Source organism: Scatophagus argus, chromosome 23 (genome assembly GCF_020382885.2).
Source record: "Scatophagus argus isolate fScaArg1 chromosome 23, fScaArg1.pri, whole genome shotgun sequence".
Taxonomy (NCBI): Eukaryota; Metazoa; Chordata; class Actinopteri; family Scatophagidae; genus Scatophagus; species Scatophagus argus.
In genome coordinates this window covers 3,896,061-3,922,044 of record NC_058515.1, presented here as the reverse complement: position 1 = coordinate 3,922,044, position 25,984 = coordinate 3,896,061, and the positions used below count along the sequence as shown (strand labels likewise).

The 25,984-nt window shown below is 39.9% G+C and overlaps 3 protein-coding genes and 1 non-coding gene across 10 annotated transcripts in view; all 4 read left to right on the top strand.

Moving 5' to 3' along the window:
• dock11 (dedicator of cytokinesis 11) overlaps positions 1-3,215 on the top strand; it is a 58,392-nt gene extending 55,177 nt beyond the window's left edge. For 2 of the 3 annotated variants that reach the window (XM_046381305.1, XM_046381304.1), the window contains one exon: positions 1,136-3,214. In XM_046381305.1, coding sequence (XP_046237261.1) covers positions 1,136-1,225 — 90 coding nt within the window. In that variant the 3' untranslated portion in view covers positions 1,226-3,214. Of the gene's footprint in view, positions 1-1,135 lie in introns of all 3 variants that reach the window. The other variant, XM_046381306.1, reaches the window with a different exon arrangement.
• Positions 3,216-3,735: 520 nt separating this feature from the next.
• Positions 3,736-13,101, top strand: LOC124054873 (interleukin-13 receptor subunit alpha-1-like). 3 transcript variants are annotated; one of them, XM_046381307.1, is made up of 11 exons: positions 3,750-3,967; positions 4,063-4,240; positions 5,602-5,732; positions 7,144-7,303; positions 7,441-7,540; positions 7,859-8,022; positions 8,188-8,321; positions 8,624-8,771; positions 10,020-10,119; positions 11,268-11,352; positions 11,461-13,101. In XM_046381307.1, exons 2-11 carry the CDS (start codon positions 4,168-4,170, stop codon positions 11,557-11,559), a joined length of 1,194 nt encoding a protein of 397 aa, XP_046237263.1. In that variant the 5' UTR covers positions 3,750-3,967; positions 4,063-4,167; the 3' UTR covers positions 11,560-13,101. The 3 variants fall into 3 exon arrangements, 2 of the variants coding, with proteins under 2 accessions (XP_046237263.1, XP_046237264.1); XM_046381308.1 differs by having other exon boundaries at positions 3,758-4,240; positions 8,188-8,315; positions 11,461-13,015; XR_006842495.1 differs by lacking the exons at positions 10,020-10,119; positions 11,268-11,352; positions 11,461-13,101 and adding an exon at positions 8,994-9,474 and having other exon boundaries at positions 3,736-4,240; positions 8,624-8,944.
• Positions 13,102-13,546: 445 nt separating this feature from the next.
• il13ra1 (interleukin 13 receptor, alpha 1) lies at positions 13,547-20,235 on the top strand. Of its 3 annotated transcripts, XM_046381312.1 has the most exons (11): positions 13,547-13,806; positions 13,939-13,971; positions 14,078-14,159; positions 14,828-14,948; positions 15,065-15,164; positions 16,902-17,107; positions 17,485-17,618; positions 18,269-18,389; positions 18,553-18,649; positions 18,741-18,816; positions 19,426-20,235. In XM_046381312.1, exons 3-11 carry the CDS (start codon positions 14,115-14,117, stop codon positions 19,519-19,521), a joined length of 996 nt encoding a protein of 331 aa, XP_046237268.1. In that variant the 5' UTR covers positions 13,547-13,806; positions 13,939-13,971; positions 14,078-14,114; the 3' UTR covers positions 19,522-20,235. The 3 variants fall into 3 exon arrangements, with proteins under 3 accessions (XP_046237268.1, XP_046237267.1, XP_046237266.1); XM_046381311.1 differs by lacking the exon at positions 13,939-13,971 and having other exon boundaries at positions 13,549-13,806; positions 14,035-14,159; XM_046381310.1 differs by lacking the exon at positions 13,547-13,806 and having other exon boundaries at positions 13,813-13,971.
• Positions 20,236-24,204: 3,969 nt separating this feature from the next.
• On the top strand, positions 24,205-24,278 carry trnar-ucu. Its single transcript has one exon. It is a non-coding gene; the product is annotated as a tRNA-Arg (tRNA).
• The last annotated feature ends 1,706 nt before the right edge of the window (positions 24,279-25,984 follow it).

The following is a 25,984-nucleotide window of genomic DNA, read 5'->3' as shown; positions in this document are numbered from 1 at the left end:
AAACCAAAACTAGGATGTTGAGGCTGATGAATGAACAGCTGACGTATAAATTCAAGAATGTCTCAGATAAAGTGTAAATCAGCTGACAAGCCACAAAAGCAACCTGCTTTTAACCAGATTTTGAGGAGGTACAGTTTAATCATCATTCTAGTTCTCTATTAGATTTTCTCACGGTGTTTTGTAATATTGCAAAACTCCTACCCATTTTCTTTTTTACCTTAAATGTGTTTTTTTGAATGATTAGGCAAATTAATCCACTTATTTGTTAAGGCTGTTTGTATGTGTCATTCTTACATGTGACCATACAAAAACTGTGTGACATTTGTCCCTCTTTTGTTTGCTTTCATCTATAATGTCGTATCGATGTGTCCAAAAATGGTGCCTGAAATAAAATGCTGCGAGTACATGACCAATCAGAAATGTTTAGCGGTGCAAACCTCACCACCAAAGTTCCTGTGCTTTTGCAAAATATCGCTTGAGCAACGGATCCATGGGGAGACCCTGTCCCTTCGGTAGAAACAAGTTCCTCAAAAGTAATTGAAATATAGAGTGCGTGAGAGTGTGCATAGTTTAATTTACTCTCATGTCCTAACCCAGTGAAAGTGCTTATAACTAAGCAAATTAAATAAAATAATATATACAAATATGATTCAGCCTGTACCACCCTGCAGTCTTTTACACTCCTTACACTTTCTGCAGCGTGAACACTTTTGCTTGACATGTTTCTGCAGCAGCAACAGTTGGAACAGATGCAAATGTTTAATAACTGGTGGTATAAACACAGCTAGCCACACTGGAAGCCTACTGTCAGATCTCCCAATCGCTGCACACATCTCAAATTTGTTCAGCGATTCAAACAGAATCATAATCAAAGGAACTGAGTGAAATAATTTAGCCAGATTATCAGGTCGTCACAGTGATTGACCATGCGAGACGGAATTTGTCAAAACCAAACAATAATCAGATTCGTTTAGGATTTGTTTTTAAATGCTTGTATGGCCTTCCTTTTTTTTTCTTTTCGTTCTCTGATATGAGTTTGGTAGCAGCGTGTGTGTGTGTGTGTGCGTGCATGTCCGACCTCTACCTTTATATGAGAACTGACGTTCATCCTGTCTGTGTTTTGCTTTGACCCCAGATCTACCAGGAGGATATGATGCGCTCGCTGTTACAAAACTCCCTCCATGTGTTTCGTGCAATCAGCGGGACATCCACTGATCTGGGCTGACCTCTGTCCCTCTGGCCTCCCTCCGCCTTGCCACCCGCCCTCGCGTATATCCTCTCACTTTTCCCTGAAGGACCTGAACTGGATGATAACATGGGCAAATCTCTATTTGATGTCTGCCCAGCTTGGCAACCCCCCCCCCCAATTTGTCTATCTTCATCATCAGTAAATGGCTGAGCTGAAGAATTGCAGCACGGCAGCTGGAGAAAATATTCAAGCCACAGCAGCAGTGTTTCTGAGAATGTATTGCAGCAACACCAACTAAATGTCAGCATGTCAGGTTTAGGTGTTCTGTCTAGTTGTGCTAGGTTGCATTGCACTTTTTTTTCTGCGTTTGCAATAATTGACTGTTTCTTAAGAGAGAGATACTGTACTAAAATAGTTTTTGCATCTTCTCTCTGCAGTGTTGCCCTCCAGATCTATGCAGGACACACCACACTCCCTCCAGAATGACATTTTAACTCTTGAGTTGACAATAAGGAAATAAAAGCAGCTCGTCTTTGTAGCAGTGCAGTGTTTTCTTAGGCCAAGCATTTGTGTCAGGCTGTCATGATATCCCAGCTCAACCTGTTCTGTTGTAACACCTCATTAAATGCTTCGAGATCTAAAGTATGCCAAGGGTTAGTCTTTATAGGTCAGCAGTTTGTGATAAAGAGATAAGTCACGTCTAAAGAGCAGCAGCTTTTAGTAAGCATCGGGCCAAAGTTACCACCATATTTGTTTAACGACAAATGTAAAGGCTTTCTCAGTCTGTTAATAAAAGGCAGACCTCAGGGTTGTATTAAAGCTATGAGACAGAGCTGCTCTTAAGAAGGCTTTGTTAGATTAAAAGTAGTTGATCTTAAGTAACTAATGTTCTAGATTGCATAAGAGATCGTGAATAATGTTGCACCAGGAAAGCAACGATAGTGATGAATCCTACAAGAGCTGTATAACAATCACTGAAACAGTATTCTCTAGGGGCTCATTTTATGGCCTGTGGACATTATAAGTCAGAAACAGGACAGGACACACTGATCACAGCTGTGTGATAGTATTTACTTCTGTAGAGTGAGTTAAGTACGGAGTTCCGCTCATCTGGGTCAAGATCCAGTGCCTTTCTGCTCTGCCTTCTGAACAGGCTCCCTTATCTCAAGTAATAAGACCTTCATCAAATGCTGGTTATTCACGGTATTTCACAAGTGCTACACTGTAATTAGCAGATAGATGAATAATATTTAAACAAATGTGTACATAATTTGCTGTCATGCTGTAAAGTGAATTCTGTATCCATGTATGTTTGTACGTACTGTATGTATGTATTTATATCTGAAATGTTTTGGACTCACAAATCTGTCCGAGCAGAGAGATTTTTTTTTTTTTTTTCATTTTTATTGCATTGTATACTGACGTGCAGCTGCTTGTCAAACTTAGTCTACTTTGTAAAGCCTCTTTTCCAATAAAACCAGAAACAAAACTATTGAGATTGACAGTTCTGCCTTGATCTTGGAGACAGTCATTGACAGAACAGTGTCACCACAAGGTCCATTTAGCAGCTGTTTTCAAGCTACCTGGTCGCCCAGATCTTCCTTGGCACCTTGAATGCCAACGTTAAATGAAGACTTGCAAATGCTCAGAAGACATCCACATCTCTGTAATATCCGGGAACTCCATCAGCAGCGGGAGTGGGACTGAAAGCTGCAGAACAACTACTAAAATGGACCTTGTGGTAAGAACATTTTGTTTACTGGGGAAAAAAGGGTTTAAAAAGCCTCTTATACACACAGACATACACACAGACTCCGAAAACACGGGTATTAATCCGCTGCTATTAACAGGCTCCACTGTTGTGGTTTCAGACTTTCAGCAACACTGGAACATGAGTGGGTGCAAAAGTGCTCAGTCTCAGATGCCCCATTGATTGACAAAATGTAATTAAGGGCCTTAATTTGCAATACTTACCCTCAATCATCACCTTCCACCACTATGCTGATATGTATATGGCCTGTATAGCAGTATATATTTTAAAACTGTTCATTTATAAATCTTTTTATTTTTGAAACTGTTTTGAATACTTTTGCCTTTTTTTTTTTTTGCACTCCATTGTGTTCTTATGTAAGATAAGATGTAAAGTTAATCTTATCTTACAGGCCACCATAAAAGAGACAAAATCATTTGGCCTCTGGGCTTCCAAAAAGTTTGCTTTAAATCTGAGTCACATGATAAAAAAAAACAATTAGAATATCAACTAGGGTTTTGTTTCACCTTGAAACACACAGCTAGTGCTCCTTCCTGTAAGGGGTGCTGTGTGGTTTTCCTAGATAGCAACAGTATTTCGGAAAGTAATACCACTGAAGTCAAATGTTCAGTATGTTTTTATTGGCTTTCTATCATCAGTTTGTCCACTGTGTTGTTTGCTGCTGCAGAAATCCATTACCATACACATAATCAGGTTAATGATTCACAGACTCATTTAGGGCCTGACGGCTTCCTGGAAGATTGGAAGGACAATTGCGGTTTGGGATGTTGCACTTAAGATAGCAGACATGCGCGTTCTGCATTCATTAAGAGAGCCTAATGGGCAGCATGTGACTTTTTTTTAACTCACTGTTTTCGTAGCCGCTTAGGTGTCTATCATGGAAAACTGCTGGTGTATCATACCCCCATTGTCATTCCCGTACTGTCATCACAGCTTTCCTCCCACTCATACTTCGGCTCCGCCTCGTTGTTCACAGAGGACTCCGCGGTTCCACCGAGACTGTTAAGGTGCTTTTGGTCACTGTGTTTTCTTTAACTTTTCCTTTGTTTTCCCCTTTCACGTATTCTTCATATATATTTTTTTTCTTCTGTTTTGATCCCAGACATCCTGACGCCGAGATTTATTTTTGCTTGGAGTAGCCCACAGGAGGACAGGGAGACTTGACTTTCTTCCAGATGAAATAAGCGCTCAGAGCCCTGAGGACAACATGACTTTAACTATGAAATTGTTCGTCTTCTTGGCGTACACCGCCATGATAATGGTACTTCAATGTAAAGCAGGTAAGGAGTCCGTCATTACCTGACGCTAAAATTAGATAGGCTATTTCTGACAAGTTACCTTTTAAGGAATAGCTAAGTGTTTTATTATTCCACCACACAACCAAAGTTACCAAAGTTCAATTAGCAAGCTTAAATGACGACGCACTTTCGACAGGATAGCTTATCACACAGCTGTTTTTTTTTTAAAAAGATATCATTAATTGTCCATTTCGGACCTGGTCTAGTTTTAGAAGAGTTTATTATCCTAATCATGTGGTATTTCAGTTTCCTTCTGTTTACTACATTTATTAATGATGTGATATTGTATCTGGTATTTGTGCTGATTAATTCTATTTTTTCAGTTTATTTTAGTTCTTCTCTCAGTATTTTGTCCCCCTTTGGCGCCATGCCTGTCTTGTAATTAGCGTCTGTGTATACGAGGTTTTAATGCACTGTTGACAGTCAGGAATTACAGGCACTTTTACCCGGAAATAGAATAAGATAATTTGTTTTAAAAAGTCTTATCGCGACTACAAATTTCAGATACATTTTCAGATCAATCAAATCTTCGTCTGCCGAGTTTGAATGAAATATATATGTATATATATTTCTACTTCTTATTAACGGAAAACTATACTTAACATCCAGTGAATGACTGTTGTGTAAATGTAGTGGCGCCTTTATTTTGTTATTACGGTGCAGGCAGAACTCAAACAGAGATCTCAAGATAGACCAGAAATCTCTGCAGTTGTGCAACGACCAAATATCTTATTAAAACTCAATATGAAATGAAATATTTTTGTTCATAAAATGTAACATGGAGCCAAAAACATACTATGTTCGGTTTGGTTCTCTTATATCTTTTTTATTAAAAAAAAAAAAAATGGAAGAAAATGGAAACATGCAAACTCAACAGATACTCCTGGTCTTGTGGGAATAGACGAGAACATTTTCACGAAGGAATCCACTGGAGTTTAGAACTTTAAACCGACTCCACAACCACATGTGTATCTCATGTGTATCTCACAGAAAACCTCCTGCGTCTCGTTTGAGTTCATGTCAGCAGCAGAAGTGAACACAGCAGTGAGCTGTACCCCCCACCCCGCGGTATACAAAACCAATGGATGGATTTATAACACAATTTACTAAAACGCCCAATCAAAAGACAACTGCTAAATTAACAAAGGAAGTTCAGTGTTAGATTATAACGTCTATCAGGGTAACTCAAAATATTCGTAGGATAAAAGATAGGTAAGGTAGTGATTCAAATCATGAATGGAAAAAAAAAACGAATTCACTGATTGCTCGTGATTCTTTGAGCCCAATGGGTTCATTAAATCTGGACGGGTGTGATTAGTTACACTTTATTATCTTCCCTACAGATCAGCTTCCCGCACCAACAGGGCTGTCGTACAAGTGGCTCGATGCATTCACTGTGAATGTGTCCTGGGAGAAACCCAGTGTTCAGCTTGAAGACAGCAAGATCCAGTTCATGGTGAAGGATGCAAAAAATGTAAGGAACTGGATGAAACGCATTGTTTGTGGTATATTTGAAAGCGTACATTACATTACATTACATTACATGTACTGCCAACTAGTAAAGCACATCAGTTATTTTGGACTCAGTTATGGAAAAAAAATCTTCCTTAGTGATGCATTCAAGAAATCTGCAGTATTCCGATTTGAGAGCTGGCTGTTGACATTTGTCAACTGCAGAAAAGTTGATTAGATTATTGCTAGGCTGTGGTGCTGCCCTTTCCTTATGACAACAAAACACACTCTTTAATCACTTGCTAAATGCAGTAATACGTGATATATAGCCTACTCATTTGTGCAAGCAGATCTGTTTTGAAGTGGCATGTGTGAGTGATTTTGTAGAGTTGGTGTCAGATTTCTTCACAGGTACAAATTAAATTCCTGAGTTATTCAGACTTGTCGTACCAGTTGTTTACAGACAATCTGCCTCTTACAAGTCGCATTAATCTGAATGACTTTAGACTTTAAATAAGATACTTTATTGAACTAAAACAAAACAAAGCAAATGTGAAACGAATATTCTGGTTACCATATATTATCATCATCATGGCTGCATATACAGATATCTTAGATAGTAGGGTTTTTACTGGCATAATTTGGCAAAGTAAATGTATCCATGTCACTGGCTGTTGCAGGTCTCTCCAGTATCACCCTCTGTTATGACCCCTGACAGGCTAACATCACCCACTGTGTGCTGTGATGTTCTCTGATCTCATATGTCCATGACTCCCACATCCCTGTGACCGCTTCTTATGGTAGCCATGGACCCCTTTGCCTTGAAAGATTAACATCTGTACTTTGTATCAATACGGTGGTTGTTTCGGTGGTTGCGTTATTAATAACAATAACTGACAAATTTTCTACACTAATATATTGACCGAGTGCTTTTGACAGCAGATTTGCCTGCTTTTTTTTTTTTTTTTTTTTTTGACATTATTGTGACTGAAACACAAACTCACGCCTCCTCATCTTGTTAAAATGACTCAGTGACAACAAGCTTGCGCAGCTGCAACAGTTAGTTAGTACAGAATCTTACTTGGTAAAATCATCTCACTGACTCACTCCAACCCCATACGTGTTTAAGCAAGACTTCGATTCCTGTGAAAGACGGTGACATGTGGTACTCATATGTTATGCACAGAGGACAAATAATGTGTCAAAAAACTAAAGAAAATATCAAAATAAGGACGATCATATAGTTACATTTAAGAGGTTGTAAAGTTTTGTGGCATACACTCTGCAAATGTCTTCAAAATGCATGATCACAGTACTGTCATTTAACTTTGATGAAAGCAACATGATAGTCAACATTGTTTATTTCTTAGATAATTGCAAGATAATCTAAAGTCTCCTCTGCCTGATTTTCTTTATGCCCTCGTTTTCCCCAGAAAACGACATGTTCAATCTGGAGAAATATTACACTACGTTTTCTCACTGAAGAGATCCATTCTGATAATTGGACGGTCAGCGTTTGGACTGTCAGTCAGTGCAACAGTTCAGATGGGAGACAATCTGCGACCTTGGCCATTCCAACTCAAAAACCCAGAGGTAAGAAACAGCTGAAATGACCTCGTTGCAATGCAGAGGTTCTGTTTTTAGGCTGCTCTGTGCATCTATTATGAAGCTTTAAGACCATATTTGAGCTATGTGTATGTATGTGATATGTTCGCCTTTGTACTACACAGGTGAACTGGTGAAGGACTTCAAATGCGCCTTCCCCAGCACTGGAAGGAACTGTTCCTGGATCCCAGCACATCAGTCTCAGAAAATGATGCTCTCCTACAGGTGAGAATTAGAGTAACAGATGGCAAAATTGTCGTTTTATTCTTCCTTCGTTCGGCGCTGATGGAAATTAAGTAATGGGCTTCAGGGACATTGCTGAGGCAACAGGGATTTTAATGAGCAGCAGAAGATCTGTGAACTTTAAGGACATCTAATGGCCACTGAAGGAATTGCATGATCTCTTGTATTTTTGCAGCACGGTGAGAACATTGCAAATAAGAGCGAAAGCTGTGTTCTGCATGTGCACTAGATGTCGTCTAATAATTTCTTGTGTTGCCTTCCCTTCACTTGTCTTATCACCTCCACATTTTGTCATTACAGGGTTTGTGGACAGCAGGATGAAACTATAAAAAGTTTAAATACGTGTGATGAGTTTCACAGCAGTGGAGAGAGGAATTATTGCAACCTGAACCTGCAACCTGACGAAGACATCTGCATCCTTTTGCAGACTGAAGATGAAATGATCACCTTTAATCCTAAATTTGGTTGGTGTTACCTCTGATAGTTAATTATTACATCATTACAAATTATGGAAGTAAAGTAAAAACATTTGTTTGTTGTGCAGACACTTAAATAATCACTGACTGAATCTCTTTTTAGTCTTTTTTTCTTTTTTTTTCTCATTTTTTGTCCATGTACAATCTCCTCAGTGGCACCACCACTAAAACTGGATGTAACTGAAGAAAAAGGTGTCCTCAAACTGAAATGGACACCTCCATCGAACGAAACAAAGAACTGCTGGACATACGAGATCTGCTACAAACAGTGCAATGAGAATGTAAGTGTAAGTTGTCAAATTTAGCTGTTCATCCTAAAATTTTAAAGTTCTTTATGTGATGAGGTATTGCATCTGCTGCTCTGGCACTGAATGTTCTCACGTTTAACAATTGGGTCTATCAAAACACAAAACACAACAAATGGGAACACGAGTTGGTATTTTAGCAGTATAAATGTGTTTTATTTCAACAGATGTCTGTGCTTGTGTCCCAACATCAGACAACTACATCCATATTTCATCAATAGCAAGTTTTTTCTTTACCTGACAAGAAACACTGTTTTTTGTGTGTGTGTTTACTGTTTTTTTAGGTATGCCAGAACATAATCAATGGAGAAACTGAGACGAAGGTTAACTACAATAAGAGGTGCCGTTACGAGTTCCAATCCAAAATGTATGGTGTTGATAGGTGCTTCGGGTCAAGAATAGAGAGTGACTACGTTGACACCATAAGTTACGGTAACTGTCCATTCAGTTTAACCACACTGATTTCTCTGAGTGCATTATTTAAGTCCACAAAATAACACATTTATATCAAGCCGCTTAATTTTTACGTGAAATGTTTGCACCTTATTAAAAGACGGTGGTGCAAGCCACTTGAAAGCACCGGTGAAAAAAGTGAAACGATCTTCTCCAACTTGATTCAGAAGGTTTAAATCTTTTGTTTAAAAGTAGGTAGAATGATAATAGTAGAATGATGGAATGTTGCACATTGAAGTTGTCTTCGTTTCACATTACTTCACATCTTAAACTGTCTTCTATCTTTAATGACTTCTATCTTTATCTTCTATCTTTAATGACTTGCATGAACAGATGTAAATACAAACATGATATCACTTGTGCGTTTTAATGTCTCTCGTCAGAAAAATAAAGAAATTAGACCATGAGGCAATCGCTGCGTTTTGCTGGCTAAAATGTGTCAGATATCAAAATGACTTTGTACAACAGCAAACTGAAGAAAAGGAGAAAAATGCTTTGAATATTTTGTTACACATTTTTCACAAAAGAAAATATTGTGATACTCAAACTGTATTGATATTTTCTTCCACTTGTAGTTACTGTTCCCTCTTTAAATTTTACCTTTACAAGAGGAATCTTTATATTCTAGGGTGGCACAGTGGTGTAGTGGTTAGCACTGTCGCCTCATAGCAAGAAGGTTCTAGGTTCGAATCCCGGTCTGGGCCCTGGAGTTTGCATGTTCTCCCTGTGCCTGCGTGGGTTTTCTCCGGGTACTCCGGCTTCCTCCCACAATACCAAAAACATGCACATTAGGTTAATTAGCTACTCTAAATTGCCCCTAGGTGTGAGTGTGAGAGTGTGTGGTTGTTTGTCTTTGTGTGTTGGCCCTGCGATTGACTGGCGACCAGTCCAGGGTGTACCCCGCCTCTCGCCCGTAGTCAGCTGGGATAGGCTCCAGCTCCCCTGCGACCCTGATGGATAAGCAGTATAGAAAATGGATGGATGGATATCTGCTCCATTTTCCATATTTCCATATTCTATGTCTACAAATGCAGCCCCCCTTGCAATCACCTCACAAACACAGCGCGGTGATTTTCAGCCAGCCTCACGAATAACAGTAACATTATGGAGTGATAAAAGGACATGCACTAACTAAACACCAGTTTCTCTGCATTACTTGCTTCATGACAGCAAAAACCTTGAAATTGTCTTGAAAGATGAAGTACATGTCCCTGTTGTTCGTTACAGGTACGGATGAGCCTGATGACTGGACACTGACATTGGTCGCCGTTGTCATCCCCATCATTCTGTCCATCTGCGTCATTCTGTCCTGCTACTGCTTCAGGAGGTACGCTTTTGTAAGGGGAACGGTTTATTGCTTTATGACTAATTTTGCCATAGATTTCAAGAGTCCATACCTTTGTGAAACGACAAGGTCTGCAACAATGACAGCATGTCACTGAAGAGGAAATATGTTGTGCTCAGGGGCAGCTGTGGCCTAGAGGTTGGGGAAGAGGCTTGTGATCGGAGAGTCACCGGTTCGATTCCCCCACCGGACGGGCAGGAAAAATTTGGGTGTGGTGGAGTGATTAATGCGAAAAAAGCTCTTCCCCCCTCCATTAGCCGGCTGATGTGCCCTTGAGCAAGGCACTTAACCCCCCAGTATGCTCCCTGGGCGCTTGATGCTGCCCACTGCTCCTGTGTGTGTTTTGTAATTTAATGTAATTTGCCGGGTGTTGCATGTGTGTGTTCAACGAAGGATGGGTCAAATGCAGAAGACGAATTCAGTGTGTGTATGTAAAAATATATATACTGTCAATAAAGCTGATTCTTCTTCTTGAACATAAAGAAACCTAATTGGTTTAGTGGTCCTAAGCTGCCACCCACAGGCGAACACTGAAACTTCAAGACAAGGGAAAGGAAGTTATTCTTTAAACTGCGCTGGGCTTTTTTTTTTGGAGCACTTCTGCCACTTGGGTGCTTCACAGTTTTAAACAATGGACAGAGTGAGTGTGTGTGGGCAACTGGAAAATGTTAAATAAGGCAGCCACACCCTCAGGCACACTTGGATACTGTAGGTGTCTTAAGTAGAGCAAGAATAAATAGAAAAGTATACTGAGGATCATACTGAGGAACTTTTCTCCCTCAGCACATGAATGCGAAACTAGTCATGCCATGTCAGACTCTGCACGGCGAAGCTCAAGCATGCAAGTGAAGTAACAATGAGTAAAAGGCATTTGTTTGAGTAGAGGGGGACTTTAAAAATAGTACACAGAACTCTGCTTGCTCAGGCATTCTACGTTATAATGCTGTCTTTTTGAAAAGGCAGGAGAAATGCATTAGAACAATCTGTCACAGAGTCACATCTTTCAATGATTTTAAACAGATACACACAAAAAAAAGATCTGTTCTAAATATACTCCGGTAGTGGGAATATTGTGTGCTGAATGTTGCTTCCTGTCATTGATTCACTTTTTGTGGTGTTTCTGTTTGTAGGCACAGCGCTATATTTTGCCCCATCATACCAGATCCTTCAGCCATATTCAAGGACATTATGATGAATGGAAACAAAGAACTTAAGGTATATTTAATTATTTTAGATTTTTTTTTTTTTTAATGAAGTGTGCATGCTCTATTTACCTCCACTCTCTGTCTCCACCAACACTCATTACACTGTCCTTCCATTCAGATCACAACAGGGAATCTGTATACGCCAGTGCCAGAACCCATTGAACCCTGCAAAATTACCCTTGTAACCGAAAAGAGTGCCCTGCAGCAACACTCCTGACATGTACATGTACACAGAAATGCCTGGATTTCTCTGAGTGAATTCTCTTCTGAAGAATTCACCCAGAGGAGAATTCACCCAGCACCCAGCAGTTTGACGGAAATGGCCATGAGTAAGCTCTCTTGCACTTTCCCTGTACTGACCGGAGTACAGTTCTGCATCTCTGCTGCCAGAGGAGAACAAGAACGAGATTTTCAGCTGCGGGTTTAAGCTGATACGTATACAGAAATGCAACTGTATCCTTGAAACTACCAAAAAAAAACAAAAAACAAAACTGCCCATTCAAGGACAAGAAGGTTTGTCATGTCTGCGCTGTGCTGATATCTTCCTGTGGAGCGCTGAGGAGGAGCAGGAAGACGTGTGTGTGTTTGGTTGGATAGCATGGAATACTGCAATGGGACCAGCAGAGGCTTTATCACGTGGTAAACGTCCTATCTTTACCTATCTTTAAGAGAGCAGAGGAGGTGTTTCCCTACATGTGCTGTACAGACCCAAGAGATTGCTAAAGAAAGCAACAGAAGAAGCATTTGTCTTGGCACGGCATAAGTCTTGTCAAGAGGAATGACAAGCAATTGCTGGTGTGACTGCCATCATGGCAAAATAGGCAGGAAGCAATAATCTGTGGTGGGACAGCACATACTTGTTAACACTGAGAGTGGTCTCTAGACTGCACAGGAAGAGTTGCAGTGGCCGTCCTCCTCCACACTCATAAACATCCTCAAATGAGGAAAACAACTTGATTTTGTTCAGTTTGCATGGATACAAAACTCTCTTATAAGGAACTGATTGAGCGAGTGCATGGCAGATAGCTGTTTGCTCTGGGAATCCTTACTGAAAAACGTAATGATTTAAAATGTGATGAACAGGTACAGCTGTGCTGAAATTTTGAATATCTGACGCTGGGCCAAGCTGCTTTTCTTCGTTCAGTTCAATTACGCTGTTGTCAATGAGGAATTTAACTGAACAGCATGAACTTTGCTGGCACACATCAGTGACTCCAGATGTCACATGTCTTGTATATTTTGGATGGAATAACAATTTTATTCTTAGTTCATCTGATACGTCTGTTGAAAACCATGACTTGCATTGCTGAGAAGCGTTTTTAACCTCTGTACTTAACTTATACCTGTTTGTAAAGATAACGGTGAAAGATAATTTTGTATATATCTGGCCATATATTGACCTGATTACAACTTGGCTGTCATTCTGTCTGAACTTTTGTGTGCTTTCTCGTTCACCAGCACACTGGAATCCTAAATGCAATCCCCTCATTATTCACTCTTCCTTCCTCAAACTGAGATGAAGCGTTTTCAGTTTTGTTTCTCTGTTACATTGCCCAACACTGTTTTGTGTCTGTCTGTGCTCCTTGGGTCAGCAAGAATATATTTCACACAGGACTGTATGGAACTGTACAGAACTGTATAAATAATAATAAAAAACCAAGCCTATATTGCTACTTTGTTAATAGCTCATTTGTTCATCTCATGAGTCTGAGTGCTGTGGGTATGTTTGCAAACGTGTGAATAAACGTAAGACGTTTTGCCTCTGTGTATCATTCAACAGAAAACTGCCACTAAACCTTTATTTATGTGTCTACACACACAAGCTACTAATACCATCAGTTACAGGCTAAGCTACAAATGAGAATAACTTGTGGGTTGCCAGAGTGTGAATTGGTATTTGTTTACTATTTCCAGTAATGCTGCTTGTGTTTAATTAGCTCCTCTCTCGCCTGTTTAGTTTATCTCCTTCGATGGGCAGTTCGACCTCGTGGTTCTTGTACTTTAACAGATGATAAGCAGTCCAGATTTTGTTTTGTTTTATTTTAAAACTGTACATCGTATTAAATTCCCACAACACCATGTCTAAATAGCTCAAGTCAAATGTGATTTTGACGCGTTTGTTTATTTGTTTTTTTGGGTGTGTGTATGGGGGGGGGGGGTGCTTACGTTGCCGCTCGCGCACGTACCTCTCTAAACGGGAAGCTCTCCGCCTAATTCCAGCCTCCAAATGTGAAATGACTTCCTTTGAAGAAGTTGGAAGTGAAAGTCGAAGTAAAAAACTTAACTGTTAGCCAGCGACAACCGGCTGAGAGCGAGACGGTGTTTTACGGAACCCGGAAAACCCCTAACGCCAACGGCTGTAGGAAAGTCGAGGAATAAGCCTCGTGAACGATACGCAGGATGTTTGGAAGTTTGGACTTGTTCGCAGTAAGCTGCTTCTTCGTTACGACTGAATCCTTACTAGGTATGAAAACATGATCTACCAATTGTCTAACCCAGTAGAGTTAGACTACGTTTTTCCAGACCTTTTCGTTATTAACTTCTTCATCGACGAGTTTTCCTGTTTTGTCAAAGTTTATATTCATCCTGTGTACAGTTTCCCAGTATTGACGTCACGCCTGGCATTCATGTGAGTAAAAATAACAGGAGCGCAACTCGACTCATCTCATGCTTTTCCCTTTATTCACGTAAGGTCAAATCTTACCCCCACAAAATGTGTCCCTGCTGTGGTATAGTGATTTTAAACCAGTGGTGGACTGGTCCACATATTCCATGGAAAACTGCACATATGAAGTCAAGAGAGACGACGAGACTGACGTGAGTAAAAACCTAAGTAGGCTTATGTAAGTGTTTTCGTATTTACTCGAATGTCATTCTTTTTAATAGCTAAAAATGTATTGTATGTAACTCCACGATGTCCTTGAAATGTTACTTGGACATCCCTTATAATATCGTTTTGTTCTATATTAGTATGAGTATTAAAGTCTGTTTGTGTGTAGGCACATTTTGGGCTTTGGAGAGACTTTGTGGTTGACCGTTTGATTCCCTCCCGGATGGGCAGGGGAGTGATTAAGTGATTAATAGTGCCCCCCCCCCCCCCAAATTGGCCTACTGATGTGCTCTTGAGCAAGGCACCTGTCCCCCAATTTGCTCCCCGGTACCTGACAGTGGCAGTCCACTGCTCCTGTGTGTTTCAATCAGCCATGGGTTACGTGGCAGAGAAGTAATTTCTCAGCCTACACAAAGGTGTGTGAAACCCATGACCAAGACACCATACAGTCATACATCCTGTCATTGTGTTACCCTCTGGGACCCTCTCAAGGATACTGTGTTATTGTTACAAATGCCTTAATGTGTAATCAGCATTTAAATGTGGCATCTCGTCAGGATGCAAGTACAGGACGGAGCTGCTTTATATATTGTCGGTGTGGTTGTTCACTCAGGTTGTGTTTTTTTTCCTGTTTCTCTGTTCTTGCTGGATTCAGTCAGTGCTTCCTCCTTGGAGGCCGTATGTGGTAATGGATGGACGATTTCTGAGCTTTTCTATTACAACTGTGTGTGGTGACACACGGAGCCAGCCGGCTGCCTTCACATTCAATTACACAGGTAGCTCATCTTGCTCACCACTGTCCTTAATAAGACCCAGTTCTGTTCTCGAAGTTTGAATGTTTTTTCTAGTAGTAGTAGTAATGTCTGTGTGCATGTGTCTCTGTTCTTCCCAGAGCTGGTGAGGGATTTGCAGTGTCACATCTATTCCTCCAAGAAAACTTACTGCTCCTGGACCTTGGCCAGACCCATTGAAGATCTTGGTTTTTTCTACGAGTATGTGTTCTTTTGTTTGTTTTTTTGTTTAAAGCAGTTTTTTTTTGTACACTTTGTGCTTATAAAAGACATTGGGAAACTTACCATTACACAGTCTTTGTAAGCTGTATAGCAATACTTCCGATACACAGTGGTAAAGTTTGGTTTCATCACATAGACTGAACCTTGGGGAGTGAAAGGCAAGTTCCTCATGTTTAGGGGCCCAGCTTTTTATCAGTCCAAGCCTTTTTTTGTTTATTATGTGAAGCTAATCCTCAAAGAACCAAGCCATGTTTGGTAATGTAGTGTTAAACAAAGAGACAACCATAACCAAATAACCATTATCATAACAGGAAATGCACTGCTGAAAAGCACATTCAATGTTGATCATAAATTGCTAAAAAAAAACACCAAAAACAAAAACAATTTTAAAAACAGCGGCATCTGTTTAAATTTAAGGATAAGTCCAGTGTGCTCTATAGTTCTCAGATTGTTAACACGTCTCGTGAACACAGCTGATTCAGGACAGGAAGGCCACATAATATTTCTGCACAGATACTCAGAAAATGGACTACGCTCTTCTGGACAAAGACCACCAATGCTTTACCTTGAAACTGCAGGAGCCACTCTTCCAGTATGGGGGTCACAGCCCCCAGTGCCCTGATTACCACTGGCACCACTGTTGCTTTTACTTGTCACATCTTTTCTAGCTCTTCTTTCAGTCCTTGATATTTTTCCAGCTTCTCATGTTGTTGTTCCCATGTCCCTCTTGCTGTTGCTGTCGCTTGGGATCACTACATCTATCATTACTGCCTTCTTCTGTTGTTTAACTAAATTGTGATGGCAAACCAGCCGGACATTGTGGCGGTCGACAGTCTGGATCTGGAAGTCCCACAGGCTCTTAGCTTGGTCGTTCTCAACCACTTTAGGAGGCGTCTTCCACTCTGATCTGGAAGTCCCACAGGCTCTTAGCTTGGTCATTCTCAACCACCTTGGGAGGCGTATTCCACTCTGACTTAGGGACTTCCAACCCAACTGTATACTATGATGTCCATTTGGTTATGGTGTTCCATGTATGCTGTCCCTGCCTGCATCTTACACTCTGCTGTTATGTGGTGAATCTCAGGGGCATCTTTGCACAGCCTGCACCTGGGTTCTGTCTGGTGTTCTAGACCCCATGTTAGGTTTTAATCTAGAGATGGACTCCAAATGAGCGGGCGCATAAGGCAGGATAAAAGTTAAAGGTCCTTACCGAGCAAAGAGTTATCAAACACAATCACTGATAAAGTTGCAAAAAGTCCAACACAAAACAACCCAGATCCAGACAACAAACTGAAATCCAGGAGTCCAAAGGGAGTAAATCCAGAGACAAACCAAAAATCCAGGGCCGAATCAATTAGAATCAATGACTTAAAGAGCAGCAAGGCAAGGAGAGTAAAAGAGCTTGACAAAATACCACTGTGGCAACGGTATAATCTGACAAGGATGGACTGAAAGAGCTGGTCTTAAATAGTATGGTGGTTGAAGAGGAGATTTGGCAGCAGATGGGAAACAGGTGTGCAGTGATTGGATTTTAGTGTTTTAGCACATGTATGTGTTTGATGGTGTTAGGTCTTAGTTACAAAATCATGGAAAAATTGAGCTTATTGAAAAGTTTGGTAATTTTAGAAATTCGTTTATTCCTTTTCTTTAATTCTTTCAAGATTTCAGGAAAAGTGTGCAACATGAAAGTAAATCCCCTTTCTCTTTCATTCCCAGGTTAGTGAACGAGGATGGGAGCACAGATATTGATGACGATTCCTCTTCACTCTTGCAAGCGTGCCCGTCATACACGTACACCAATGGTGCCAGGACAGGTTGTGCTCTACAGGCGAAGATGACCCAGGATATTCACATCTCGTTCAACGGAACATGGGCCAACCAAACTGTCAGGAACACCTTCAAGATAGCGCTTAAAACCAATGGTATGCTGACCCATTGCTAATGTAGTATAAAGAGTCCTCTGGAAGAAACGTTCTGTCGAAATACGTCATGCTTCCCTATTCGGTCTCATTTATAGTTAGTTATAAGAGAAGTTGCTCTATCTGTTCTGCAAAACCTTTAAGCACACACTGTGTTGTGGAGATGTGTGTCCATGTATATGTACTTGTGTAATGTGTGTTATGACACAATCCAAAACTTATCATTTTGAACAATACACAATGCAGCCCTTTTAGGAGAGAGAAGTTATTGCATGCCTCAGGGGTGATTTTTAACACATCTTACTTGGTTTACAGTATTTTATGATCGCATATGACTGGACTGTAGTTAATATTTGTCTGTGATGTCCTTCTCTGTATAGTGAGACTTCCTCCCCTGAACTGGACAGTCACGAAAAATAGGGATAAGTTCCTTATTAGGTGGGATCCTCCTGACATTGTGGACCTGTCTCTTTGGAAGTTTAGAATTAATTACACTGAGTGTAATGATATGAAGGTATGTTTGTCTTTAATATCTAATGAATTGATTAGACATGAATTTCAGCTGTGTTGTGTTAGACTGAAAGGCAGTGCCAAGGAGGCCATTTTGGATGGGTGGGGTTTAATTACTGGTCGGCCCGTCCTCGCCGGCTTGGCTGAGCAGCGGCGGTCGAGTAGGCTAGACACTGAATGAAGAGAGGGGCAGCAAAACAGCATATCAGGGAAATGAAAAGTTACGTTCTGAATGTTTTACTGTGGTTATGTTCTAAAGCCCATATTTAGTTATTATAGTAACAATTCAAGTAAAACAATGAAATGCTCAAATTGAACTGTTCAAGGTGGAAAATTTAAGAAGACAATTTGAGCAACTGTTGGAGTGAGATGGAGTGAGACAAGGACATTCAGGTTTCCTTGAAGCTGAAGCTCTCTGGCTTTGGTGAGCCTGACTTTTCCACCATCATGTTGCCACCTTTAGCCTTTAGTGAAATATCTCACCAATTGTTAAATTGATTGTCATGAAATTAGGTATCCATGGTGCACAGAAGATGAACATTAATCACCTTGGTGATCCTGTGACTTTTCCTGTGTATTCGTATAGATAGTTTGCACAGTCAGTCAGCTAACTGATTAGCCACTGTTAAAGTTGTGCCTTTTGTTTTCTCACAGTTTAAAGACATATACGAACAAACAAGCACTGATCTGCCCGTGGTCCCTCACTGTCCGTATCGCATAGCTATTAAAGCACAGACACGGAAACTAGAGACACCGTGGAGTGAGAAGTATTTTGGTATGTTTTCTCTGTCTGTTTTCTTCTCTTGTTTAAGTGGTTTAAACACTTACAGAAATGAATTCTGTTCCTTGATTTTTTTTAATGAAAGCACCAGGTTTAAACAGTAAGCTGAAACATAAAACTCTCAGCTGATTAATGTTGCTGGAGTTTTTGCTTGCAGATGCAGAGCCTAATGATTATTATTATCTCATGGTTGCCATTGCCGTCCCATTGATGTTTGCGGTCCTGACAACAATGATGTTCATATTATGGAGGAGGTATATTAAGTCTTTATCTTTTTGCTTGGTTCCTATCGAATTTAGTTGTCTTTTTGTTTGCCTCTGATATTTATCTATTATGTATTTACAGGAATCAGGACTATATTTTTCCCAAAATACCAGAACCTCGGAACTTCCTAATCGATATTCCTGACAACAACAATAAGGTGACTGTTTATGTTATTAATTCTGGGTTTACCTCCTGGTTGTCCTGTCTACTTTAATTACCGAAGGAATAGTACACTATGTCTTTTGTTTGCTGTTTTGCCCAGACTCATGTCAGACTTCTGAAGCTACCCCAACTAGCCAGTTGGCTTAAGACTAAAAGTATCATCTGTAAAATCTTCCTGCAGTCTGACAATAACAAGATTCCAGGAAGATGAAAGTGCACACAGTTAAGAAACAATCTGGCATATAGTATTTCACTTTGCTGTTTCAACAAATAAGCTTTAGAGGTGCTCATAGACATATGTTACCTTTGGGCGGAATCAGGCTAGCTAATCTAACTCTTAGCAAATAGGCCAACATGTGTAACCGTTTCTTTAACAAGATTAGCAGGAAAATGAGCTGGACAAAATAACAAGAGCATCCGACACATATAATGGCATCCAACAACATCATAAAATTCAGCCTCAAAACTATTTGCATCTTACTTAATGTTCCAGCTTTTTTGCAATCACCACTGCAGTTCATAGAGTAAAAAAGTTTAGTTGAAATGCCACATTGTGTTGAGCTTTCTCTCCCATACTAACATCTGGTTTTGTTCTTTTTGTCAGAGCACTGTTGGCAAACTTTATGTTCCTGCAGAGGAAGAAGACAACTGCAAAATCACTTTAGTGAAAGATCCCACAAACAACAACCTTTACCCTTGACATCTCTCCAGTGGCAACAGCTGAAAGTCTCCCAAATTCTTGCAGTACTGGCTCAGCAAAATTGTACCACGTCACCGTTTAACACGGAGGATTTGTTTCTTAGACAATGACATGGAACTAAAAGGATGCCCAAGTATGGCACCACAGTAAGCCAAACTCACATTCACATCAGTATTCAAGAAACTCTTAAATTCTTTATCAACATGTTATGTTTACACCCGTCAGCAGCTCCTTTTTTGGAAATGTATTCTGTTACAGTATGTTTGTCTTTATTTAGATTTGCATAGTAATTCCACCATTAATAGTTCGACCAAAAAAAGACTTGTTTTTGATTTGAGCAAAACAGGGTTTCTGTCTATAGCCTAATGAACCCAAACACACATTTGCATTTCTATCACAGCATTAAGTTTCTTGTTGCGTTGAATGAACCCCCGAGTTGCACTGTGGTGCTTCGAGACAGATGCAATTGTTGCAACCCCAGCAATTCACCAACAGTGTAATCTATACATCCTCATACCTCCAGAGGTTGCTGAAACAATCTGTTTTGGGGAAAATGTATTTATTCTATTTTTTTATCGTGTTTTGCTTTTTTTTTCTTTTTTTTTTTTTAATAATTATGTGTGTCTGAGGATTTTTTACATTTGTCTTTTACCATTGCCATTGCAAATTAAATATTTTCAGGTTTTGGACTGCCCAAGCAAGCATCATCATCTGGGAACTTTTATGAGAGCAGAAAGTCTGTCTTGAACTAAATGGTATATCAGTGATGCAAAAAAAAAACAAAAAAAAAAAAAAACATCTGTCAGCTATAGTCCTGATGATGTCACTGTCACTGCTGTTTTTGCAGTTCTGTAAGATGTTTTGTTTTAAGTATTTACTTGGGTGCCTTTTGAACATTTGGAAGTACAGTTCAGCTCTGGGTTTCAGGTTTCAGTTTTTCTTATGACCAAAGAATTCTATCCTGGTCAATTGAACTAATACAAGTTTAGACTTGAATTAACAGAATGAACTGCAGGCAGTAGTCATTAAGTAACAGCCAACCAGTCTAGCTGCTGTAAACAACAAATGAGATATCAGTTTATGTCTTGAGACTGAAGTGTTGACAATACAATACTTATTATGTGTGTTACTTTAGTAAATTCTGCCTTCCAGTGTCTAAGAATAAATTCTAGGTGAAAAAGCTCATCCATCTTACAGACAGGTGATAGTAACCATGTACATGTGAATGTAACCATCCTGTAAAGATGTGACCTTAAGAGCGCTGAAGGACTGTAGCCTGAAACTACACAAAAAAAAAAAAAAATTCACCAGGGCATCGTTCCATGATTGTATTTGACAAAGACCTGGGAAACAAACAGCTTTATTGCACAGTAGAATAATGGAGACTTTGTGATGAATTGGTGTAATACTTACGGGACAGTGCTGGGTGTAGCCACATTTTAGTAAGACAGAAACAAGCAAAGCAGAGTAAAGACAAACTGTTTCACTTTCTGTTCCTCTCAAACTGTAACGAGTGAGTACAGTTCCCATCTACTGTAGCTGGTGTTGTTTCAACATTACTATTATTATTACTGTAGTTATTCTTCCTGCTGAGGGCTATGAATGTAAACTGAATGATGCACTCATGTAAAAAAAAAAAAGATTAATGTATCAATGTTAGTGTTGTACCCATATTGGCTGAGAGGCTGGGTGACATTTGAAAATGGTTTTATGATTCATTGTTTGTTCCTTTGGTAGCACAGAATTCTGTGCCAAATAGTGCAGCTTTGAAGACTAGCAAATCTAATCACATTTGCTTGCAACTTTTGATCTACTTGTTCCTCTCCAAGGCACCTGACTCATGACATAGACATGTACGGTATTCTTCTGTTCTCCCACGAGTCACAGTTCTCTCCCAACATGTGGAAGTTGACATTCATTTGTTGATATCCGTCATCCAGTTTAAACCAATAGCATCTGCAAATCGGTTTTGACTTGTCCAAAAGTATTTTTGAGCGAGAAGATGTGTTTGTGTCAGAATTGTTTGACGGATATCTTAACGTTTGAACAAGTAAAAAAAAAAAAAGACATTTTGAAAGGTAGAATCGACATTTCCACGAGTGAAATCTGAGTCACTATCTGTCGGCCCTATTTGATAAATGTTAAAACGGCTTGTCATAATTAATCTTCTCATCTAAATCTAAGCTAAAGGTGAATAAATGTATTTCCCAGCATGATGACCTACTCCTTCCAGTCAGTGTTCAGGGGTTTGTCTGTGCTAAAAATAATATATATATATATATATATATATATGAAAAGGTCTGTATGATGTGAAATAATTAAAGAGTGGAAATAGGATATATGTCTGTAAAGTGTCCTAAGGTTGGTAATAGTTCGGTGCTGTTAGTTAGTTAAACAGAGTTATGAATGCAGGACTTTTACATGCTTTTTCATGACTCATGATCAAGATAAAGTTTTGTTTCTGTGCAGTTAATGAAGAAAAGTTAAACTGGGGAAATTATGAAAGGTTTTTTCAGAGAAGAACACCATGTGGTCAGGACTGGTTATACCCACAGTGTTACAGCTACATAAGTACCATGTTAGGCAATAGCAGATCTGTCTCATGTGTAAATCTCCAGCAGTCCTTAAACCCATGGATGTTCACTAGAATCTTCTAAGCTTGGTTTTACAGCTATTTTTTCTGGCTTGAGGTTCTTGAGTGACACTGTTTGAGCTCATGACATGACATTTTCTCACACATCATACCATACATACCAGCCTCTCACCTTTAACGTCTCGCTACAGCCACACTTTTAGTATTACATTACTAGCATTACATTTACCACCCTCTCCAAGAGGTCTGTTTGTCAGACATGAGGGTGAACGACCCACATATCACTGACAGGTCATACAAGCCCACTTAGCTAGTGTGCTGATGCAGACGCAGCTACATTTCATTCTTTTACATGCAAATGAATTTAATATTAATTACTTACCAGACATTACCACTTATGTTATTTTGTGGTCAAGTACATCATTTAGCTGACTTCTGAGAGCTGTTCCTGGGTAGAAAAATAAGTTAGCAGCATCACTATTTAATAGTAATGATTAAATATGGAAAATAAAAGAAAAGCAAAGACCTCCTGTGCAGCGGTGTCTTGCAAGCTTAGGACCATTGTTCCAGTCTTTGTGTCGGAGTGGAAACTGGACCTGATGCAGACCCATAGGTCACCTTGCAGAGCATCTTTGATCAGGCAGACCTGGACATTTTAATATCATCCAAACTCTAACCTGGCGTCTGAGAAAATCAAGACTAGATTTTCTTGTTGTCAGAAAGAAATGATTGATTAGGATATTTATGTGGAGAAGTTGCAGTTTTTGTCAATTTCACAAAGTGCGAAACTTGAACTTTCCTCAGCAACTTTAGCTCCAAGAGGAAGTTTCGAAAGTTGTTTAAAATTGCAAAACTTTGCAGGTGTGGCTTTCATCTGAGCCACTGCGTTTCTCAAAATGGCTGAGATGCTACTCGCTGTGATAAAGTGTGATTTCTGTTGTGTTAATGAAGTCTGAGTACAATAATATTACAGATAAAGATAAAACTCAAACACAAATATTGAGTCTGTGTTGCATGGTGTTGATGTAACTCCATAAAGACTCACATCATCAGTTCAAGTCTTAATGTTCAGACTCTAAGCTTTGTGTCTGTGGTAGTGGATTTACGCTACTGCTCTCTTTGTGGTTGTTATCCCACCTGGGCCAAACACACACCTCCACAAAACCAGCAGGTGCGTGGGACAAAACAAAAACAAACAAACAAACAAAAAACCCACACATCTGTGTTCTGCTTAGGTGTCCTTGACGTGAAAAGAGTGCGAAGACTGCGTAGATGACAGGAAGTTAATTAGGTGTAACACTGCGGTGATGGGCACGTGGTAGGAGGTGCATAACTGGTTATCTGATGCAATCTCGGTGCAACTTGCGCGTGTTATTCCACACAGTGAGTTCTACTGCACTGTTTCCGCTATAGGAGCTCCACCAAATGGACCCCTCTGTGACAGGAAAACGATGAATCCAAGAGTATGAAGAGCAAAATATTCCGCAGAATGTCTATTTTCCATTAAATTAAACACCTGTCATGTTTTGTCTCGGCTATAATAGATAGGGGGTGATGGTCCACCGCGGATCCGTTATTAATTAGGAATACGTTTTATTTCTCAGTGAACTGATATGTAATGGCTGTAAGTCCAATATCGGACGTGTCTGCTATCTTGTTTCGCATTTCTTTTTAAAATCGCCGACATATAACTTCATAAATATAATGTAAAAGCCTGATATGCAGAGTTCCGAAAGGCTCCATTTTGGCTCTGTAGAGACAAAGCTGTATGACGAGCATAAACACATTTTAAATAAAACATGAGTCGGATTGTGCACTTTCAAAATTAAAAATGACACGCCTCCCACAGTAAATGTGTCTTTTATTTTGCACAGCCGAACTCCTAACTTCCTGTTAAACGTCAGCTAACCTGACGCACATCAGAGGTTCTTGCCACCTCAGCGTGTAGCAACAGCGCCCTCTGGTGGCCGGCACCGGCAGAGCCAACATGTCGGCTCAGACTGGTCCTGATGCTGCAGGGATGCAGAGAGCTGCGATACGAGAGGATATGATGTATGTAAACCGTGCCAGGCCCGAGTTATCCTGGCGCAGTCTCTGTGGCGCAATGGAATAGCGCGCTGGACTTCTAATCCAGAGGCTCCGGGTTCGAGTCCCGGCAGAGATGAGTCACTCTGTGTCCCACACTGCAGACCTGCAATTGTTTTTATCATCTGGAAACGATTGTGATGTTTTTGGTTCCATATTATTACGCTATTCGATCCTCATGCACAGTAATGTGGGTTGCACTGAATGAACAGAAACACTTCCCCATCACTGCTCTTCTATGTATACTTGGAATGACTTGCTGTGCTCTGGTAAATATAAAATAAGAAAGAAAAGGATGGATTCGTTCCTTGCTGAATTAGGTTTGCTCACATAAACCCCTTATTATTCATTATTTCTGGTTTGTGAGCTAGATCTCAAAAAAGAGAATGAATATCATTTTGCACATGATATCCTTAATTTGAAAGCGTGTAGTATTTTTCAGTAGCATACAGTTAGGTTTTTTTTTTTTAAATTATATTATATTATAGCAGTGCAATTTAAATAAGATCAGATAAGATAACATAAGATGAGATGAGAAATGATAAGATAGGCATTTATTAGTCCCACAGAGGGGAAATTCTCAAAATTTCACAAAAAAACCACAAAACTCTCAACATATTATAAAATGAAATGAAATAAGCTTAGGATTTATTAGACGTTCACATATGAATATATATCACATGTCACTTGTACACTACACTCTATTCACAGTACTCCCCAAAGCTGTTTTGTCAGGCATTAAATGTGGATGTAAACCACATATTTGGTAAATTAAAAGTTGAGGATCTCAGATTAGAATGATTCACATTCCTCCTTAGCGTTTTACATCTGATTCCCGCCAATAAGACTACCAGTGAAGTTGGCGCGTGTGTGTGTACGTGCACAGATACTTTGAGGTCCTTGCTGGGTCCACGTTGCAGGGTCGTTCTGGCTTGTGGACACAAGGGGGTGCTCAAACATCACTTTCAGTCGTTCTCCCGATGTTTGTAACGGGAGAAACGAGGCTCAGTGTGCAGACCTACTGAGCTGTGACAGCAACAGTATCACGGGGAAGCATCACCAAAATCTGTAGCCTACATTATGTGACAGGAATGAGGACATGGTCTGTTTATTCGTCGTCTGCTCGGGCTGTTTCATCGTTTTGACATCCCCTGTTTGTTGGAGCTGTGTTATCCCAGGAAATAGTTAGTATGCTTCCAGGAAATAATTAGTGCCTGTGTATTGAATATTCCTGCAGTATTGTTTGCCTCCTCACTCCCTACTTACAGCGCATAATACTTTATCTCCTTTTAAGAAAATAATTTTGTTATTGTATCAGTGATACAATGTATAACATCAGTCTTCTACTGTAAGTAATTGGCCCAATGTAGCCTACTAATACATGTCAATCACAACCAACGTCATCATCAGATGATAGGAAATTTCTATGATATTCATCAAAGTGTGTTTATTTTCAGTTTGATTATATAGATGTAGAGAAGTAGGTTTAAGGTGTAAGAAATGACCTAATGCACGCGGCCAACAGTAGAAACCAAGAAGTCCTAACTACAGCAAATGTGTCAAAATGATTATGCCTCTCTAAACTGTTTTTTTTTTTTTTTTTTTAATTATTATTTTATTTCATAGTCTGTTTTTGCCGGTGATGGCCTGTGCAAGATCCAGAGGGAGAGAAAAAAGGGGGCAGTGCTACGGCCCTGCTGACGTGAGAGAGAGAGAGAGAGAGAGAGAGAGGGAGGGAGGGAGGAATGCCCTGCTAATGAGAATATGACGTCAAGTCAGACAGAT

Coding starts and splice junctions, on each gene's coding strand:
- LOC124054873 (XM_046381307.1), top strand. CDS start 4,168: ATGACTTTAACTATGAAATTGTTCGTCTTCTTGGCGTACACCGCCATG. Junction 8,772..10,019: donor CGTTGACACCATAAGTTACG/GTAACTGTCCAT, acceptor TGTTCGTTACAG/GTACGGATGAGCCTGATGAC. Junction 10,120..11,267: donor TCCTGCTACTGCTTCAGGAG/GTACGCTTTTGT, acceptor TTCTGTTTGTAG/GCACAGCGCTATATTTTGCC.
- il13ra1 (XM_046381310.1), top strand. CDS start 13,817: ATGATCTACCAATTGTCTAACCCAGTAGAGTTAGACTACGTTTTTCCA. Junction 14,949..15,064: donor CTTCACATTCAATTACACAG/GTAGCTCATCTT, acceptor TGTTCTTCCCAG/AGCTGGTGAGGGATTTGCAG. Junction 18,650..18,740: donor ATGTTCATATTATGGAGGAG/GTATATTAAGTC, acceptor ATGTATTTACAG/GAATCAGGACTATATTTTTC.